This window comes from Sturnus vulgaris, chromosome 4 (genome assembly GCF_052056855.1).
Source record: "Sturnus vulgaris isolate bStuVul1 chromosome 4, bStuVul1.hap1, whole genome shotgun sequence".
NCBI lineage: Eukaryota > Metazoa > Chordata > Aves > Passeriformes > Sturnidae > Sturnus > Sturnus vulgaris.
This window is the reverse complement of record NC_142246.1, coordinates 47,316,175-47,336,468: the sequence shown is the minus strand read 5'-3', so window position 1 is coordinate 47,336,468 and position 20,294 is coordinate 47,316,175. Positions and strand designations below refer to the sequence as shown.

The 20,294-nt window shown below is 37.1% G+C and overlaps 1 protein-coding gene across 1 annotated transcript; it reads left to right on the top strand.

The window, feature by feature from the left end:
• The first annotated feature begins 648 nt into the window (after positions 1-648).
• On the top strand, positions 649-15,914 carry LRIT3 (leucine rich repeat, Ig-like and transmembrane domains 3). The gene is made up of 4 exons (XM_014878294.2): positions 649-808; positions 2,062-2,540; positions 10,513-10,818; positions 11,826-15,914. Exons 1-4 carry the CDS (start codon positions 693-695, stop codon positions 12,887-12,889), a joined length of 1,965 nt encoding a protein of 654 aa, XP_014733780.1. The 5' UTR covers positions 649-692; the 3' UTR covers positions 12,890-15,914.
• The last annotated feature ends 4,380 nt before the right edge of the window (positions 15,915-20,294 follow it).

Genomic DNA, 20,294 nt, shown 5'->3' with positions numbered 1-20,294 from the left:
TAGATATTTATGGTAATTTCTCATCACTTCTAAGTCAATTTTATGTTTATATAGGTCTGATGTTTAATTTTCAAGAAATACTTTTGTCAGTACGAGCAATGGATTTATTCAGGGTGAAAAAGATGACTGTATAGATTTAGATGCAACTATTATGTGTGTGCACATATGCAGTTTGGCTTTGCAGTGTAAAACTTATTTAAAATATGTATGCATTTTTGGCAAAACCCCATTTTTATGGGATTTTTTTAAAAGCTCTGGCATCTAGGCTTCCTATTAATTTGCAATTTTCAGTATTAAAGAAAATGCCATGCAATATCCTCATGGTGTACTAGATTTCCTTCAGGAACCTTGGAACATTTTATAGACGGTATAATATATGCACTGCCTCTTAGGAGAAGAAAAGAGATATTTTATTACACACTAACTTTACAATCTACATATTAAAGCAACCTTGAAACATGGTTGGATGTGATTTGAAGCAGACTGTGTTCTGACAGAGTAAAGAACGAGCTGATTTAACTGATGCCATTCAGAATACATTTGAAGGTTAAGCAACTACAGACCTCGGCTAATCTGCTGTAATCTGCTGTTACTAAATGGATGGCTGCATTCACATTCGTAGCACACTGCACATGAGTGCCTAGGAATAAAGCTTTCACATTTCTTCATGTCAGTTCTTCTGGGAGGAAGCCATGTATCTGTTTATTTGCTTCTACCTCCTAATGAGTTTTCTTGAAGAAGTTCATGGTTTTTGTCCTTCACAATGCACTTGTGTTTACCATGGCAGAAGTGATGGCACTGGAACAAGGTATATATTTTATCACTTATTGTATAGGGCAATTTATGAGGAAAAGTGTTGAAGAAATTGGAGATAATATTCTCAGACATTGCAAATTATTTCTAGCATGGTTGCAATGAAGGCATATTTTACATTAGTATTCTATGGCTAGCAGCATTCCTGAACAGGAGCAGATGGTGATTATAGCTTTGTAGTTAGCAAATAGCTACTCTAAATCTTCATTTTTTTGCAGGAGGTAATTTCTTTCTGCTCCATGACTACTCCTACTATTGCAATGTCCTTTCTATTTCTACAAACTGTTAACTAGTGTAAGGTGATTCTGGTTTAAATAAATACAGTAGTTTCTTATTTTTTTTTAAATCTGCGGTAAATAATGTAATTTTTCGTACTAAGGAAGTTAATTTGAAATGTAGTGACCTGGTATTGTTGTGCCAATTTAACATAAACTCTTCATCATTGCTATTTATTGCCACAGCCTATCTGTTTTAAAGCTGCATGAGGGAAAAATAAAATAGAGGAATAATCAAGAGAAAAGGGGGAGAAAATTAAGGATAGACTTACTGAAGGCAGGGGAGTCTTCAAGCTAGTATGTGCAAACAATATACCCTAAAGAAATTTTTTCCTGAAATAAAATAACTGAAAATGCTAAAAAAATCTCATTTTGCTGAAATCTTTGTGAGCAGAAAGTTCTTTTCATCTCTATAAAGCAAGTAATTTGTGCATAGACATCAAAAAGAGGGCTAGAAAGCTCTTCTGCACTTAATTTTCTTTGGTATATTTTCAATTTTCAGTCTATTCTGAAAGGTAAGTATAGAAAGTACTTTGAATCTTCATAATACAAAAAAAATAGAGTAATCCTAGTTTTGAATTTTAATAATTTTAATAATTTTAATAAGGGGGCATGCAGTTCCCACTTGAGATACATGCATGTATTATTCCTTGTACAATGGCTTTTGTCTTTCAGTTGTCAGTAGAGTGAGGGGTGGATAGAGGGTAGTGCTTACATACTTTAAAATAAAACAAACCTAAGTTTCATGTGAAAGGATCAGTTCTGGTTTGTATTCTTTTTGTCTTTACAGACTCCATGTTTGTGGAGTTTGTTCAACTTTTAAATGCAGAGGACAGTTCTTGATTTCCATGTTCTTTGTTCTGGTAGTGGTGTTGCAGAAAGTTACAGCATTCGCATTTAAATCTGAAATTCAAATTTCTGATAAATAAATGCAAATATGTCCCTCTCTCTTTTTTTTTTTCCCTGTTTCTAGGTCTGTACTCTGTAATGACCCTGACATGTATGAGATCCCTGTTAATGTTCCTGTGGATACTGTAAAACTTCGTATAGAGAAAACTGTCATACGAAAGATTCCGACTGAAGCCTTTTACTACCTGGTAGATCTCAGATACCTGTGGGTGACTTACAACTGTGTAGCCAACATTGATATCAGCAGCTTCTATAACTTGAAACAATTGCATGAGCTGAGGCTGGATGGTAATCTGCTTTCAACTTTCCCTTGGGAATCCCTGGCAGAGATGCCGAATTTACGGACTCTCGATCTTCACAACAACAAATTGACCAGCGTTCCTGCTGATGCTGGCCGCTACCTGAGAAACCTCACCTACCTGGACTTATCCAGCAACAAGCTGACCACCTTGCCATCAGACCTCATGGACATTTGGCCCCCCTTCTCAGGAGCTATCGTGTCCAAGAACACGGATATTCTGGTGACACAGAGAGTAATCTTGGGTATGTTGAACAGCCTGTCTCATTTATTACTAAAATATAGTTTATATTCATGTACTTCATAATACTTATAATTCATATACTAAAATAAAGAACATTAAGTTGCAAGTGAGAGCAATTAGGGGACCAGCCTAGTATTCAGGAGAGTGGGTTTTACCCAGGTCACTTGTGGTTTGCTCTGTGGTCATTTATTTAATTTCTACTGGTAACAGAAAACCGTAAAATGAAGATAGTGACCTCCGTGTGTGTTGTTACCTCAAAGCTATAAAACTGAAGTAAAACCTATGAGAATCCAGTTGGCAGGAATACAGGCCATTCAGTAGCTATACAAATACAGGACTTATATTGTGTTTCTGGTGACATTTGCCTCATCTTTGTATGTGTTTGCAGCTGTAAGCATGTCCATTTGAAACTGCTTTTTTCCAGAGGCTCCCAAGCCATGCAAGCAGCTAGAGCTGATGCTCATATAAAGCCTGTCCTGTGACACAATGCTGCAGATAGTGTTGGTGGCTCAAAATAGGGCAACTCTGGTGTCTCTGGGACCTCTGTTGATCTTGCATTACTCTAAAGCTGACTGATTATCCTGAAGTTTTTTGCAATTTACATATTGAATATGAGAGAGAATAGAATTCTGATCACTATATATTCATGGTACTTTTTGTAGCGTTTAAGGTAAGTATTTAAGAACAATTTAGTTACTCTGGTTTTTTTTGTAATTTGACCCCCTTCTCTAGTATGTAATTGTATCAGTTCTGTTTGTGGCATTGTGCTTTATCTGACACTTTATCTCCACTTCCTAGTCTTGTCAGGTAACTTCTTTCTCTTGTTCAGTCCCAGGCTGGAACAGTTCTATCAATACTGTTCTTTTCTGTCACTGTTTCCATATAAGTCCATATTTTGATGTGTTTGTAGTGCAGCAGGTGGAAGGGAGGAAAACCAGCTTACAGTCTCTACTGCAGTAATTCCATGCACTGGTAAAGATCTGTCCTGCATTGTACTGCCCAATATTTCCGATTTCTTGATCCAACCCCCCAGTATTCAGTGTCCATTTGTCCAGCTGCTTTGTTTCTTTGTTTCACAGCAGAAGCTGCAGCTTGAAACTCGCATTCAGATAATATTTTATATAAGTAACTTAATAGATGCAAGTAGGCTGCATAACTTGATAAGCATGGTAACTGTAGGCTTGCATCATTAAAGGGTTTTCATTTATTCAGGATTAAAAAAAAAGGAGTAAAAGCTGTAAAAGTAAGTTCATCTTAGTACTCCTTTCCCTGTCCCCACACTAAAGTAGGCTGTAAAGTGGGAGCTGATTGTGCTAGATCTAATCTTCATGATCTCATGTGGGAGTCCCAGAGATTAATTGGTTTCCTTTGTCAATAAAAAAAGTAAGGGAGAGAAAAGTCCTAAAATTTTATTCTAATCCTTATTACTCTTTTAGTTCTATTAATAAAGTTTTTCTTTGTACCCTTTAAAGTTTTAGTCTACTTTGCCTTCCTCCTAATCCTATCTCACAACAAAAAATTAAGTAAATTATTCTAATAAGTGCACTAATAATTTAGCCAACAGTAAACCCACCACGTAAATTAGTACATTAAACAAATGTTAGCAAATTAGCAAGCCAAAACCACTACAATAGGTCTACAGAGAGGAACACACACTAAGTTTAAACAGAACATTACTTCTCTTTTTTTTCTCTCACTGTTAGGTGCTAAGGGAGGCTCTGTGCAGCCATTTGCACATGAGAATACAAAATGCCAGGTAACATTTTCCTCGTGTTACATTGAGTAAATTTACCTTCGGTAAGCTGTGAATGAATTAGCTGATTCTTTTTTCATTGATATCACAGTTTTCTGATGAGTATATCCCAATGCAGACAGACAGTGCTTGCTACATAAGAAACTCTATAGCAGATAAGAAAACATCTTTCCCTGGAGATTAGAAAGTGCAATGCTCTTTATGTAATGGGTTATTTTGACAAGTTTATTTAGACTCCACTGAGTGTTAGTGCTTCCTTTCTGATAGCCCTCCTTTTGCTATGAGCCTGAGAAAGAAGTGCATGCCACAGATATTTTCCTCCTCTGAGCTGCAGATAGGGATCACAGAGATATGTGGTCAGGAAGGACCTAGCCTACTGGGATAGAGATCCAGAGGAGCTGAGCCATTCCAGTAAAGTCAGTGCTGTTCTTAAAGCCTGTGGCTTGACCACCCCAGAGCTTCCCATGGTAACCTCCTTTAGTGCTTATCTATCAGGGTAGTGAGAAAGTTTCTCCTAATATCTAACCTCAATCTCCCTTACTGCAAACTAAGCTGATTACCTCTTGTCCTACAGGGCAGGGGCATAGAGAAAAACTAATCACCATCTCTTATAGTAATCTTTCATAAGTTTACCTTCCCTGTTTGCCATCATAACTAATCATACCATTTCTTCAACCAGCTTCTAATATAATGTGAAGGTTTTGTGGTTTATTTGTTTGATTGGTTGTTTTTGTTTGGATTTTTTTTTTTTTTTGTTGGATTTTGAGGGGCTTTTTAGTTTGTTTGGTTTTGGTTTGGTTTGGCTTTTTTTTTTGCTCTGTGTGGTATTTTTATTTGCTTTTCATTTTCTACCATAGTTAGAGGCTCCCTTTGGACACTTTTAGGTTTAAAAAATGTTTCTCTTAAAATGTGATGCCGACAATTGCATGCTTTGATGCTCAAGAGTGTCCTATGTGCTCCAGCTACTCTCGGTGGGAGCATTTATTCTGACCTGTGTACCTACATGGAATGATCACTGCAGCCAGAACTCTGCTGGAAGCTGGAACCTAGAGTAAATGAATGCTGGTTTTGTTTAGACAGGAAAACAGCAGTCAGATTCTAATTAGTGTAATCAATTATCGCTTGAGCTGTCTTCTCTCCTGGTTTTGGCAAAACAAGATTGTCACATATATGTAATTAACAAGATCAAAACCAGCAATGCCCTGAACTCTTACGTTTGTGCAAATATATTTTTTAACACCAGGAGGAAATTTTATCTTTGGTGTCTTGAGTAAGCATCAAGGCAGTTGCCTGTATGAGAAAGTTTAGGTTCCCCATATTTACTTCAAGGACTCTTGAAGGAGCCAAAGGCTACTTTTGCCAGAGGACTGGCTTGTTAGCATCTCCTTATTCCAGTTCATCATCTCTGTACTAAGAGGTTTGGGTTTTTTAACTACTTCCCACTGTATGATGTTCCTCTGTGTGTGCACTATGCTAAATGGAAGAGGGTTAGGGAATGATTCCTGGCCCTTGGGCCAAGTGGCTCACTCTGGCTGTCATCCACACAGTTTAGGACCAGCTCTCTTTAAAGCTGACTTGTCTGTCCCACACTTTGTAAGATGTAGCCCTTGGTTCTCTGTGGCCTTTACAGGATGCTACAGTGACTTTCAAATGTAATTCTGGGAATTCCTTCAGTCTAACCTGCCTGAAGTTATGTGAGAATTGCATTGGAAATCATTCATCTGTGCTTTTGGAATATGAAATAGCAGGGGTATGCCTGAAGGGCTGATAGACATGCAGAATAGTTTGGAGATAGAAAACCTGCTGCACTTGCTTTGGGGGAAACAACAGGATAGAGAGAGCCACCCTTGCTGTCGTGTCATCCATAAGCCTTTCAGGGAGCAACCCCTGGAGTGCCAGCTGTCCCTGGACCCATGTCTGGCTTTGTCTTGGAAAGTGCCCTTTGGAACAACTCAAAACACAGCCATGGAGTGAGCTGAAAATTAAACAGTACAAATGATTGGGGGACCAATGTGTGAATTCATCTGGCCCCCTTGGTGACCTCTGGAGCCGTAGCCTGATACTTTGATCCAAATCACAGCTACATTTCAGCACTGTTATGCTGCACAGAATTTTACATTTCTGGCAGGAATGATGACATTAGCATTTTCCATATGTTGGACTCTAGTGAGTCACTGAGAGGAACAAAAGTGTCCAGTATTTGACAGAATGGCAGTTATACGAGATCTTACCTCTGTTGCATGCAAAGGCGCCAAAAATTTGGAATATGGCAGGTCCAACAGACTCCCACCTGTTATGCTGAGCCACTGGGTAGATATTGCTTTTTCTGAAACTGCTCCTGTAGCAATTGCCATGTGGTGAAAATGCTGTGATACAGTGTTGGAGATGGAATTTACTGTTTAGAACCATGGATCAAAATGTGTAGGTTCCGTTGGAAAGAGCCTGGGGTAGGCTGGCCCAAGCTGTGGTGAATATTTCTATCAGCCCAAAACTTGAATATTTTACATCTTGCTATTTTGCAGCAACTGAAAATCGGTGTGTTACACAAGTTATGGTCTGAGTCTGGTTACTGATTTACAGAGGAAATCTTGCTCAAAGCTAAAGTCCATATTGACACAGCCCAAGGAAACCCTGCTTACTGTGAAGACTACAAAAATGTGCATGCACAGACACATGTATACATAAGTTTGCCATTGTACGTGGAAGCATACATATAAATGTGCGAGAGTAAATATAAAGTATGCTAAATCTAGAATAAAGTGTTTTAGAGTAATTTATAGTTAATAATTAATATTAAAATAACACTGCATTGGTATATCAAAATGCATAAATATTTGTCAATGTTTGTTTTGCCTTGGCTAGTATTTCTTTCTCAGATCAACAAGCTGCCTTGTTATATCTACGAAAGAATCCAGGGTTTATAAAGACATTCTCTCTCCTCAGATACATGTGCCATCAGAGATTTATAATTATTTTCATTTTTGCTTCTTATAAAATTATTTCTTTAATTAAAGCTCCCTAATCTTTTCCATTTTCTTATTTTCCCCCCTTTTAACCTTTTCTTTATTCTTTCAAGTGTTTGTTCTCACTTCTAACATCTTGACAGCACAAGCTGTTAAAATTCATAATGCTCCTTGTAGTTTGGAAACTAGGTTTACATTCACATTTCTGTTCTCTTTAACACTAACTGAAGTATAATGAAATTCAGTGTTTTATTTTGCTTCCAACTCAATACTGCTTTCATCTTTTCATTCTGGGAATTCATATAACTTGGTAATTTACAATGGCTAGAAGTAATGTGAATACTGTCAGATATTGGCAAGACACAGATAAACTGAGGGGCTGTGCTTTGGGGACAAGGAAGGAAGTCGTGTAGCTGTATTTATTATATATATTTGTCTAAGTCCTGCTTCTTTAGGCAGTTTCATCAGGAAGCATGATGGATGGGGAAGATGAGGTAGCTGACTGACATAATTCTTCCTTTGCCCTACACTCAGATGGTCAAACCTATACCCCAGGCTGGACTAAACAGTCATCCAGTCTAAGGACTGTTCATTGTTCCTTCATCATTCCTTTTATTTTGTCAATTTCTGATAATGTCTTTGGCTTTTCTTCAGGACAATGGGAGAATATGAAAACTGTGTAGGTATATATATTAGGAAAAGTTCCTTCACTGAAAGGAGGCTCAGGGAAGTGGTGGAGTCACCATTCCTGGAGGTATTTAAAAGACATGTAAATGTGGAACTCAGGTCATGGTTCAGTGCAGGACTTGCCAGTGTTGACTTAGCAGTTGGACTTGATGGTCTTAAAGGTATTTTCTAATGTAACCATTCTTTGGTTCTATTTCAAAGGCTTTTGAGTGCTTCATGTAGGTTAAAAGCAATCATAAACCCCTTCCTTTCCTGAAGTACATTTCTCAACATAGTGAAGAAAATTGCAAGAAAGTGAGAAGAAGAAGAAAATTACAAGAGTATTGTCTCTGACTACAAAACTTTCCTAATTAAAAAGATGAGCACAAATAGTTGCATACATACATGTGCTTGATTGAGCAGAATTTTTATAAGCACAAGCAGTTGATGTGCCCAGATATAGAAAACACTTGGATAGTATCTTTTCTCCTTTTGAATATATGTGTGAAGTTCACAGGCAAAATTTTTAGGTTTTTGAGATTTTTTTGAGGAAAATAAGTTGCTGGTAGTCTTTCATTTGACTTCTCTGTGCTCACAAACAATAAGTAGTGAATATGTAAAATCTCTTCTGTCTGGAAGGAGTGAAATTGGATTGTGATGTCAAAGTCATGGAATCTCTTCAGGTCAAGTCTTGTTTTAAAGAGCAGGGATTAATTGGGGTTTACCAGAGTTTTAACCAATCACTACGATTGTGCTTAAAATAACCTAATCTTGGTCTGATGATAAAAGGAAGAAATAGTTAATTATTCATGTAATCTTTCGTCTGCCTTTTTTTTCAGAACAACCCATCATTTTTCCAATAGCTGTTTTGACAATTCTTAACAATACACTCTGAAAAATATTTGCAGATGTTTAGGGCTCTTTTTTTCTTTAAATATTGGTTTAACTTATATGAGCTGTTTATTGTACTGATCAATAAATTCACTAGCAAGGAGTCCTTGCATACCATCCCTTATTTCAGACCATAAGTTTTGTTTATTAGTAATATTTGGAGAAAATGAGAAAGGCATATTCAAAAGTATTAATCCAATAAGAAAATACTTGAACTCCCGAGTGATATGGTGTGTTGTATTTTACCTGTTGAAGCCACTGTTGCTCTATGAAAGTCAGCATAGTGGAGTAATCAATACCAGCTGAGGATTTAGACAGATATTCCTCAGAAATGGCTCTTCTCTTCTGTTGGAACCCTGGTCACTGAGAATTTTAGACTTTCTGTGCTGACAGGCACTGACCCCCCCCAGGAGAGCACTGCACTTGACCTGAGGCTATGGAGAAGGCTCCCAGAATAGAACGATAGAATGGGGATTATGAGTGTGTAGTTTGAATAGAAGTGTGTAATATTACGTGGTGGAAAACTTGGAGTTTAAGGTTTTAGAATATAGTAATATATATAAAGATGGAGGTTTTAGGGTGGAGGCTAGTCCTTCTTCTTCACGGGTCTAGGTGCTATTGTGTGATTAGGTAGAAAAGTCCACATTGCGGACCACAGGTGGTTGGTTATTGGGTTAAAATGTAAAAATAATTTAGGTGGCATTTCTTTACTGGACAGTTGGTCCTTAAAAGGCCTTGTAGAGAGAGAGATAGGGCTCCATTTTTAGTTTGTTAGCTTGAAGTGCTGTAGAGCTCACGGTTTAAGAGACTGTTATATAGATAAGACATCTGAGTTCAAACAAGAAATACCATCTCGCTCAATCCCAACCCTGGCAAAAAAGAACATAAGGCTGGACACTCTTCCATCATCATAAGTTCACAAAGAAGGAAAAGCTTCTAATTCATAGTCTAGAACCAAGAGACAAATGTTATTGGCTCTGACAGAAGAGAGATAGGGTTCTTGTGTGCTATCATAGAAATATTGTAGTCATTATGGTGTTTTGTAGTCCTTCCTGTTTTCTATTCTTCTGCTATTTTTCTTGAATGCATTTCAGAGACTGTAGTGAAGCCAGCTTCTAACAATATTGGTGTAGTTCACAGCCAGATAAAATTTTTGTTGGCCTAAAGCTTTTTTTCCTTAGCCTTTATCCTTTTTTCTCAAGGGGCAGAGATGCTGATGTAAGCTCTAAACCCTTAAATCATCGTGTTCTCCTCTAGCATTGAAAAAAGGGTCAGGGGATGTTAAGCTGTAAGAGCCCAAAGAAGGACTAAGAGCAGAGGAGAGTGCCCTGAGAAGCTGTCTTTCCAGGAGGCACAGGCAGGTGAAAATGTATCATTAGTCTTAAGACATCTTTTCAAAGTGGTTTTAAGTGTGGTAAATAAATAGCAAAGTTAAGCACGGGTAATGCCAGCGCATCACTATGTTCCCATAAACTTCTGTGAAGAAGTTTATCTTAATAAACGTTCATACTATTCTCCCTAACCTCTGAAAGTATTCCCCCACCAATCATGTGAACAAAAAACACAAGTTGAAAAAGAAAAGATTGACTCAAAATAGGTGATTGTATTTGGTAGTAGTCATGTGTCATCCTGTAATCACAATATCTTTATATTGACTGACAACATTTTTTTTTCTTTCCCCTCTTCTCTCCTTCCCTCAGGTTTTCAGGACAACCCATGGTTTTGTGACTGTCGCATTTCAAAGCTAATTGAATTTTCCAAAATTGTGGACACCTCTGTTGTACTTCTTGATCCATTGGTTTCATGTAGTGGACCTGAGAGCCTGGCAGGAATCTTGTTCCAGAGAGCTGAGTTAGAGCAGTGTCTTAAACCATCTGTGATGACCTCAGCAACAAAAATCACCTCCCCACTGGGCAGCAATGTCCTGCTACGCTGTGATGCCACGGGGTACCCAACACCACAGCTCACTTGGAATAGATCAGACAATATTCCAGTGAACTATACAGGTATAACTGCTCTTTTATCGGAAATGAGAGAAACAAAAATTGTTGGGTTGCTTGTGCTTTGAGATCATTGTAATAAGTAACAATGGACCGTGTATTGTGACAAGCTGGCAACCATGTCTAGTTCTCAATCTTAACAGGCCCAGCAGACTGTTTTGATTCTGGATGTGGTCTGTTACAAGAACAATGTGTGTGGAAGAGAGAAATGGATGAAGTGGGGGAAGGATAAAGGAAAATGGAGTTTGGCTTAGTTGGACCCTAACTCAGAAGCTAAAAAGTAGAAAGGAGAATTTTTTTGCTGGAACCTCTGTTCAAAAATGTTCATGTTAAAAAAGCCAGTGAGGCCATAACTGGATGACTTAAAACTCAGCACTGTAAACACAAAATTTTCCAAATTAATGTATTTTGTGTGCAAATTATGCAAGGCTATAATTGTCTGATATCATTCTAGCTGCTATGACAGGTACTTATGTAGTAACTTAAATGTAAAAAATGCTACTTGCTAATGCCAAGTAGTTAGCAGTTATCATAGGTCTGATGAAAGTCAGAGAACTGAAATATCTTAGGAAAAAAGTAATTTCCAATAGCATTTTAAAAAGGTAACATGGTAAGTGTCACAGGAAGTCAGTGGGTCTTGTATTTAAGAGTCAATAGCAGCTTTAAGGTATTTGATTTCACTTTATGTGGTTTTGTTTTCCTTAGTGAAATTTGCAGTTGCAAATTGTATTCTAGTTACTCAAGACATTTATTTCCATTTCGACCCAAGCTGAGCTTTTATTTAATAATTGAGTATGACTGGGAATTCCATAGTTTGTTTTAGAAATTTTTTGTTTGTTTTGTTTTGGTTTGGTTTGGTTTTGATTGTTGTTGTTGTGGTTTTTTGACTGCTTGTGTTTAATTTTTAAAATTTTCATACATGTGATTCCTTCTGGAAAGGGAAGAAGTAGTCTAATGTTTACTTCCTCTTTACTTCCCATTCATAATGTTTTACTCTTTGCATTTTCTCATAGTAATTCAAGAAACTCCTGGAGAGGGTGTCAGATGGTCCATAATAAGCTTGACAGGAATTTCATACAAGGATGCAGGAGAATACAGATGTAAAGCCAAGAACTTGGCAGGAATGTCAGAAGCTGCTGTGACTGTCACAGTGGTTGGTGTAGTTACTACAACTGTGTCACCACAGAAGTATGGGAGGAAGCCAGAGGCTGAGAGGCAGAATACAACTCAGGAGGAATCCAAGCTGGAACCCGAGAGGACAACCACACCTCTTCCCACCACACTGACTACCTCAGCTCTGGTTAGCACTGAAAGATCAACCAGCATGACATTTACTGACAAAAAGCAATCTACGCTCATGTTAGATGGAAAGAAAGTTTCAAAGGCAGTGACAAATGGAAACAAAAAGCAGGTTGGAGATTTAAGCAAGAAAGTTGAGGACACTTCATTGAATACAGGAGGTACAGCTGAGCAAAATGTTACTGTGAAGAACCTAAGAGTAATCATTGAAACTGATCAAAGAGTGACCTTAACTTGGAAAACTGTCAATGCCACAGGCAATTCTGCTGTGACTGTGTTATACTCCAAGTATGGTGAGAAAGATATGTTGCCTCTCAGCACTGATTCTAACAAAAACAAAGTCACAATCGATGGTTTGCAACCTAGTACTCAGTATATGGCATGTGTCTCACCCAAAGGCGTGCCACCTACAAAAGAGCAGTGTGTTGTTTTCTCCACTGATGGGTTAAATGAAGAAAGCAGCTCTGAGTTCTCTATTCTGATAGTGGCCAGCAGTGCAGCATGCGTGGTTGTTTTACCTTTGATATTTTTCTTACTCTACAAAGTTTTAAAACTTCATTTGAAACCAAAATCTGCAAAGGAAGCTGAACTTGCAAAAGAGACTTATGTGCAGTTTGAAACTCTGTCACTGAAGCCTCGAACACTGAGTGCAGGAGACCAGCTCTGGGCACGAAGGTACACAGATGAGTCAGAAAGACTTCTGCTTTGCTCTAGGTCAAGCATGGATTCTCAAATGACCTTCAAAAGTGAGGGCTCCAGGTCTGAGTATCTGTGCTGAACATGGGTGAGGGTGAAGATGAAAAAAATAATAGGTAAAATTAGTTCAAAATGGTGACGCTGCATCTGGAAGCAGGTTAATGCTAGATGGTGGTCAGAATACGTTGTCTGGTGTAATAGAGTCTCACTGGATGGTGATGGGTAGGAGGGAGAATAGAAGAAAAATGTTGCCTGTTTATTTTCTTTTTTGTTAATGTTTGTGGTTTTGGATGTGAAGGAATGATGTTCTTCTAAAGAAAAATACAGCATGAAATGGTTCCATGGTTGAAGATATTCTATTGTTTTATTCAAAAATTCTGTTTTCTCTTATTTTACCACATGACATGCTACTGACATGTATCAAACATGAATCACAGTCTTCTTGAGAGCGATGTACTTCAACAAAGTAGGAAAACAGTTTTAACTATTTCTATTGTGATTAAAACTTTATTTGAATATACAAGTTTTCTTCTGACATCAGCTTGTGCTTTGAGGTGTCATACAGTTGTTTGTGCAGTATCTTGGGTTGAACTACTCTCAGGCCAGTCAAGATGGACGTCACAGTTCTTGAAAGGTACAATACGCATTGTATTGTCATTTTGCAGATGTTATTGCAAAGCTTCTTTAGTGTCCTGAAGCTCAAGTAAGATGAGTAACTCTGAGAGACACTAGATAATTATGTTAACTTACATCAGATGATCTTACTGCAAAATCTCAGCCTTAGAATTTACTTGGATGTGTATGTCTATATACCTCAATTTCAGAAATCTCTGTACAGAAAACTCTGTGGTACTGTGTAATACAACACACTCTTAAATGTCAATATATTACACAGATATTGCACAATATTATGTAGTACACTGCAGTAATAGAATACCTTTTGATATACAGTAAGAGGAGTTTTTGTTCTCAGGGCATATTTGGTGTGAAGTTTAATGAGCATAGTGAAAGTTAATTGTGAGTGTGCTTCCCAATGTTTAAAAGTCAGGAATTAATAGTACTGATGAATCCAGAATTGCCTGTTAATTATAATAATGAATAGTTTATTCTGAGGCTGCTTTTTTAAATGCCTGAAGGAAATAAAAAACTTTTGTTGTTCTAGGTTCAGATATTATGTTTAGAAGTAAGTATGAATTGTGAGCCTCTGTTTGTCCTGAAAATTACAGCTGTGTTGTTTTCTTGGACCTTTCTATGCCTAGAGGAACTGCTTTTTTTGCTAGGAAATTGGGAATCGACATTTTCCAGAGGGAGAAATATTACTCAAAGCTACAAACCAAAGCTTAGTTTGTCAGCTTCAAAGTAGTAGCATTTCTCATTGTTGCTAATGTAGGATGAAATTCTGCCTGCTGTAATGCTGACACACTTATCTTGTAAGGCATAGCTTGGTGAGAGGTGTCAAAAAGCCTCTGATACAAAACCATGGCAGAAAATGAGCATAGTGAAAAATCTCTGTAGCACCTACACCATCGTGTCCAGTGAGCAGGATTAGTAGAATGAGTATTTGAGACTAGAGGGCTGTAATAAAAAAGCAGGTGAGGTGTTCAAATGTGCAAAATTAGCTTGCCTGCTTAGAATTAGCCTTGGTGTTCCTTTCTGTGTTACAGTATGTGTGGTTAAAAATCAGTCTTTCTTTTTTTTCCTGTGAATAATTTTAATTGCAATGAATATGGTTTTAGCTTTCTAAGCTATTTTGCTTTGGCAGGGTTTTATTTTGAAATTTAGCATTTTTTACAAAAAAGAGATTTTCTGTGTGTCAAAACCAAGGTTCACCTGATACACTAATGACAAACCTAGTTTGAACAGGACCTGAAGTGTTACAATATTTGCCTTCTATTTTCCTGATAGACAGTATAGTTGGTAGTTGTTGAAGGTGTTTCCAATTAAAAACATCATGTTTTTTGTCAATGAGAACAATTGTTTTAACTTTTCTTTTTTTTCCCTGGAGAATATTTGATTTCAGGTTTCAAAGCTCTAAATCTAATTCTGGAGTTGAAAAGTGATATCACCTGACTTGTGGGTGATATGTCAATATATTGAACTGAAGTGGTGCACAGTTCCTTGGAGAGAGCTCACTTGTGAACATTAAACCTTTTGGTATGACTAATCCTTGTGGAATTAGCATGTCCTAAGGTTAGAAATTAATCTCTGGCCACATGGCCTATCAGTATATCAAAGATGAAATCTACTATCAAGAGCATATTCTTTCAAGAATACCCGTTATACATTATTTTTTCACGGTTCTTGAGATGTAAGAGTTGCATAATCCAGACATGCTTCTGTTACTCATGACAAAACACCAAATGTGCTGGGGAATTTTAGCAGGAATTGGACACAAAGGACAAATCACACAATGAAGATGTTTGCACTGTTTCACCCAGGGTTAGTTTAATTAAAGAGCTGAAGAAATACTTTGCTAACAGATGTAATTTTTTATATTGTCAATGGTTAACGATTGGATCATTGTGAGATAGATTTTGTCACCCATAATTATTTGTATGCCTTCTGAAATGCAGTGCTGGATCAAGCATCGGTATGAACAGTAATGACTATAATCTGTGTAGGAGAGTTTGGAGAGGATTTAACCTGTGTTTATGTATCGCCTTTCATATATTTTGCACTTTGCTTTCTGAATTCATCCTGCTTTTCACCAAAAAGATTAGACCTCTTTTTATACATTACCTACAATGGGTGTGTCAAAACTGCATGACTAATGAAATAACTGAGTTATGTGAACTGAATTCTAAGTAAAACTCATTTTTACTTAGAGTTTTAGTGGGCGTTAGTACTTATAATATTAAACCATAATCTTGGCTTTAATGTGCACTTACTGAGTGAAACTTAAGGCACCGTACATCTGTTTTAGTGCTTGTCATTGCTCACAGTGGGCTTTATATTCCTTGCACCATCATCAGATTCTCATACTTTTCTCAGGGAGGGAATTAAGAGAGTAAACTCTTTCATGTGTGACATGAAAATGTCTGTAACAGCCACAGCAAAATCATTCACACTTTGACTGTGTCTAGGAGGCTAAACAAAGGACATTTCAAACTCAATACCTTTTCAAAGTAGTAAGTAAAATAGAATTTGTTTTCATGTGAAAATAAAAAATTGTTTTTATACAAGACAGTGTGTTTGCCTGACCTTTTAGTCTTTGTTTATAGCTTTAGACAATATGATGAGTCTGAAGGAAGTCTGAAAAAAAATGAGAGACAGTACAAAACTAAGGCTGAGAAACAACAGAAAGGTGATATCCTACAGAATTCTGTCACTGAGTGCCACAATGTCTTTGGCTTTCAATTCTGCCATGTGTGTGGCAAGGGTGCTGTGGCACCTGCAGATAGGTAGCTGTAAAATGATGGATAAAGACTACTAGATTACAATGATGGGAGCTCTACGCATGCCCAGCTTTCACAAGGTGGGGGCAGCCACAAGCTGGAGTGTGGAACAATGGCACCGGGGGAATTTGAAGAATGCACTTGAAGTCTGCTTGTGCCTCAGTGGAAGTTGTGAAAGGTTTTTGGCGACCACTGCCCTTAAACTGAAAAGGGATGAATGAGCAAGTAGCTTATGAGTTTATTGCAAGAAAGAGGGGCATGCATCAGCAGCAGTTCTAGAGAGACTCTGAAACCAAGATATAATATACTACAATCATCCATCTTGATCTATGATTTTCTTTTAAAAACAACCATTTTGTTAGATTTGTGGCTGGGAGGTAAATACAAACTTGGATCTTCTTCATGATCACAGATGAAATTTCAAAATGAACCTTTTTTTAATTACTTGTGTGTAGATTGGATACCTGCTGACCTTGATGCCTTTTCTCACAGAATTCATTGCATTGTTCTAGGTGTTATAGAAAGCCACAGAAGCTCCTGGTCAGCATTGTCACATTCCTTTGTTGAAAATGAGAAGTTCTCCATAGAACAGATGCTTTCTTTTTTATTTACGAATCACTGAAATTTTTTTACTCTGAATTTCAAGAGGTCAGAGTTCCCTTCAGAATGGAGGCACAAATAATGTGTCATTTTGATATATCTGAAAGACTCCCTTGCTAAACAGAGGAAAATCAAGCTGAAATATTGGTCTGAAACAGCATGTATGAAGGAGATCTTTTTTTAACAAAGTTGTATTATTCATAAGTGTTCAATATGGGAATAATTTCAATCAAAAAGGCAGAAAGCACCTATGAACAAAAGAATGTAATATTTCACAATATAGGAGTTACTGCACTTTTCTCCATTTTCTATTTTTTTATGAAATAGAATCCTAACCTAGTGTTTAAAAGAATATAGAATTGCTGCAGCAAGATCAATAGCACCTGCCAGGTATATATTTTAAGTATATTTGTTCTAACTTCAGATCTGGTATTTCTGAAAGACCCTTGATTAACTTAAGAGTATTACGAAAGGAGCTGACTGTGCAAACAACTACAATTAATTCTTCGTAATAATGGAATACCAGTTTACTGGCAGTGTATGAATGCCTGCATTTTGCAGAGGAAGCTTTGACAAGAAAATACTTTATTCTCAAGCATGATGAGCTATCAAATTCTTCGCTGAAATATCCTATTTTTTAAGGAGGAGTCAAAGGAATTGGTAGTGGTGTGGCTTCTTGTTTTTGGATTTTTTTTTGTTATGATCTTTTGTGGAACTGAGATGACCGAGAGGGGACTTGGTGAAATTCTTATGCCCAGAGAAGGCTAAAATGAATTGTGTTTTCTTTCTCACTTTTAATGCAGGAGAAAGGAGATTTATATGTGTGTGTGTGTATATTGAGGGCAGGAATAGAGTATTCCAAGGTTGTTGCCTTAGACTAAGTTAACAGTTTCTTCTAAGGCCTCAGCTATGGGCTGCTGGCACTTGAGAACGCTACTGGAGTAGATGGAAAGTAAGAACAATCCAAAATTACAATTATTAGAAGATTTGGTACAATTCTAGTTTAAATTAAATGGGATTCTTGTTTGGTCAAATAAATGAGTACTTTGTTGATTTTTTTTTTAAAGTATTTTCATTCCTTTAGACACACAGTTGAAGGAAACCTCTAGCATCTTCAAACAAATTTCTCTAAAACTTTCAAAAGTAAATTCATGAACAAATCTCTAGATCAGGCTCTTGCTTGACTCTCATTTATTCTTTCTAGTTTAGTATTGTTTTGAAAAAGAGGAACAAAACAATATGTATAGTATGCCTTGTATTATTTTCCAGTCTCTAAAACGGTCACACCTTTGTTGAAGAAAAAGGAAATTAAATCCAATACTCATAAGTACTATTTTTTGTAAGAACCTGATTTAGTTAATGATGATGAAATCTAATGCCACAGGATGATTGGATGAACTAAGTCATGTGTCTTGAATTTTTCCCTGCTAATATTTGGCCAAATGTTTGAGACTCCAAAAATAACTTGTACCAATTATATTTTTTGTTTTATAGCTCAGTCCCTTGTGTTTAAGATCATGTGAAAGTTAAATCATAGAGAGAGAAAGAAGGCAATATAAGTGTACAGTAAACAGACAGCTATATAGCATGGCAAACTAAATTCAGAATAACATTATTCTCTTTTAATGTTATTTTTCTCTTTGTATAGAGCCTTCTTCAGTGTTAAACTAATCCTGCAGAGAACTGCTTGTTTCAGATTGCACATGAATGACATTATCAGTGGGTATTTTTCCAGAGCACGCTCTCAAGTCTTGGGCAGCCTGTTCTGGTTTCTCACTGATTCTCCAGAAATGAATACTACTTATGTTTCTTGTTCTCTGGTATAGAAGTGACACGGTGGAGTGATTTCCTCCCTGCTGAAACATGAATGCGAAAACAAGAATTGTAACACTCCTGTTTGTTCTGAGCATCATAGCTGAGTTTCATAGCTGAGGTTTAGAGAAAGTAATATTATTCTGAATTTAACTTGCCATTCTCTATAGCTGGCTGCTTACTGCACTCTTATCTTGTCCTCTTTCTCCCTCTGTGATTTAACTTCCACATGAACTTAGGTACAGCGCTTTGCAATTGTACTGTTTGCTGTTGTGTCTGGACCAATATCTCCAAAGCACTCAGTTCCTGGAGTTCTGTGCCAGTCATTTTGGGTTCAGCCTAAAGTCTGAGCATAGCATTTCTTGGTAGAAGATTGTGCTAAATTACTTCTCGACATTAGGAAAGGAACTCTCTAGAATGGCAGAGGCATATTTTCATGCACAAAAGTGCTGTTTATTTGTTCCTTGCTTGAGCATTCTTTACTCTTTGACAGAGAAGCAGACATTCCCTTTGGATAGAGTAATCAGCAGCAAAAACAAGGAAAGAAGCATTTTTTTCGCAAGCCAGAAAAATAATGATCTTTGTTCTGGTCAGGCAAAATGATTAAATAGATATTATATCCAGTAGCTATATGAACTATTTCTTTCAAACTACAACAGGAATTCATGAGGAGAGGTAAGTAATAAAGTCCCTTGTTTATTGATAGAAAAGTGACATTTTCTTGTGACTTGATAATGACTTAACTCTAGAGAATGCCTGAATGTGGACTGGCAGAGACAAGAGTTTGGCTGGTCACAAGGCGATTAAGTTTTTTCTCACTACTGAAGATTCAGATATTTAGAAATGAAATCTGAATCAAATGATATGAGAGAAAAAAGCATGATTTTTAAAGCTCATTTGCCTTCATAAAGAAACTAGAAGAATGGTCATGAAAATTCATTTAAGGAGTGATCAGCCAGAAGTTGTGTCAAAAAAAGAAATAATGTTAAACAATTTCTCTTCTTAAAATAAAAGACTGGAAGACCCCAGAATCGGTGGATGAACATTTAGAAAGATGCTCAGTATAAGCAGAATACATAAATGAGTGTTTTGTGGCTGGAACAGGAAACAAGAATTTTTATTGCAACTATCTATGTGCAAGTCTGCCTTGAAGTCGAGTACTGAATTAGCACCTGATCAAACACAGATTCTAAACTAATAAAAAGGCTGTGATGGAGGGGTATGCTTGAGAAGCAACGGAGATTCCTACAGAAAACACACAAGTAAGATTAAGTAAAGAATAAAAACACTCTGCTGAACAATATGCAGTTCCCTGCACGGAAGGACCTCATCCTCCAATCGTTTGGTTTATAAAGACTTGGGCAAGAACTGAGAAGAGAAAAAATAATAACAATTCACCAGTTCCAATAATGGATCCAGGAAAGATCTTCAGTAGAGTTTAGAGAAATGTGACCTGGGGAATAAAAGAGTCTATTGCTATACATGATTTTTTCACTACATTTGATATCAATTCAGTGGCTGAGGTAACTGCTTTGCAACAAGACTTGTGGATGGGGAAAACCTAGGCTAAAGGACAGAAAAAGAGTCTGCATAGGAAAGAAGCTGCAAGATTGACACCTTTGTGATTAGTGGAATCTAACTGAAATGTAAAAATTAGATGGACCATATGTTAAGTGGGAA

Excerpts from the sequence above, each read along its gene's own strand:
- LRIT3 (XM_014878294.2), top strand. The coding sequence starts at position 693 with ATGTATCTGTTTATTTGCTTCTACCTCCTAATGAGTTTTCTTGAAGAA. Across the intron at positions 809-2,061 it reads AGTGATGGCACTGGAACAAG|GTCTGTACTCTGTAATGACC; the intron begins GTATATATTTTA and ends CCCTGTTTCTAG. Across the intron at positions 10,819-11,825 it reads TATTCCAGTGAACTATACAG|TAATTCAAGAAACTCCTGGA; the intron begins GTATAACTGCTC and ends ATTTTCTCATAG.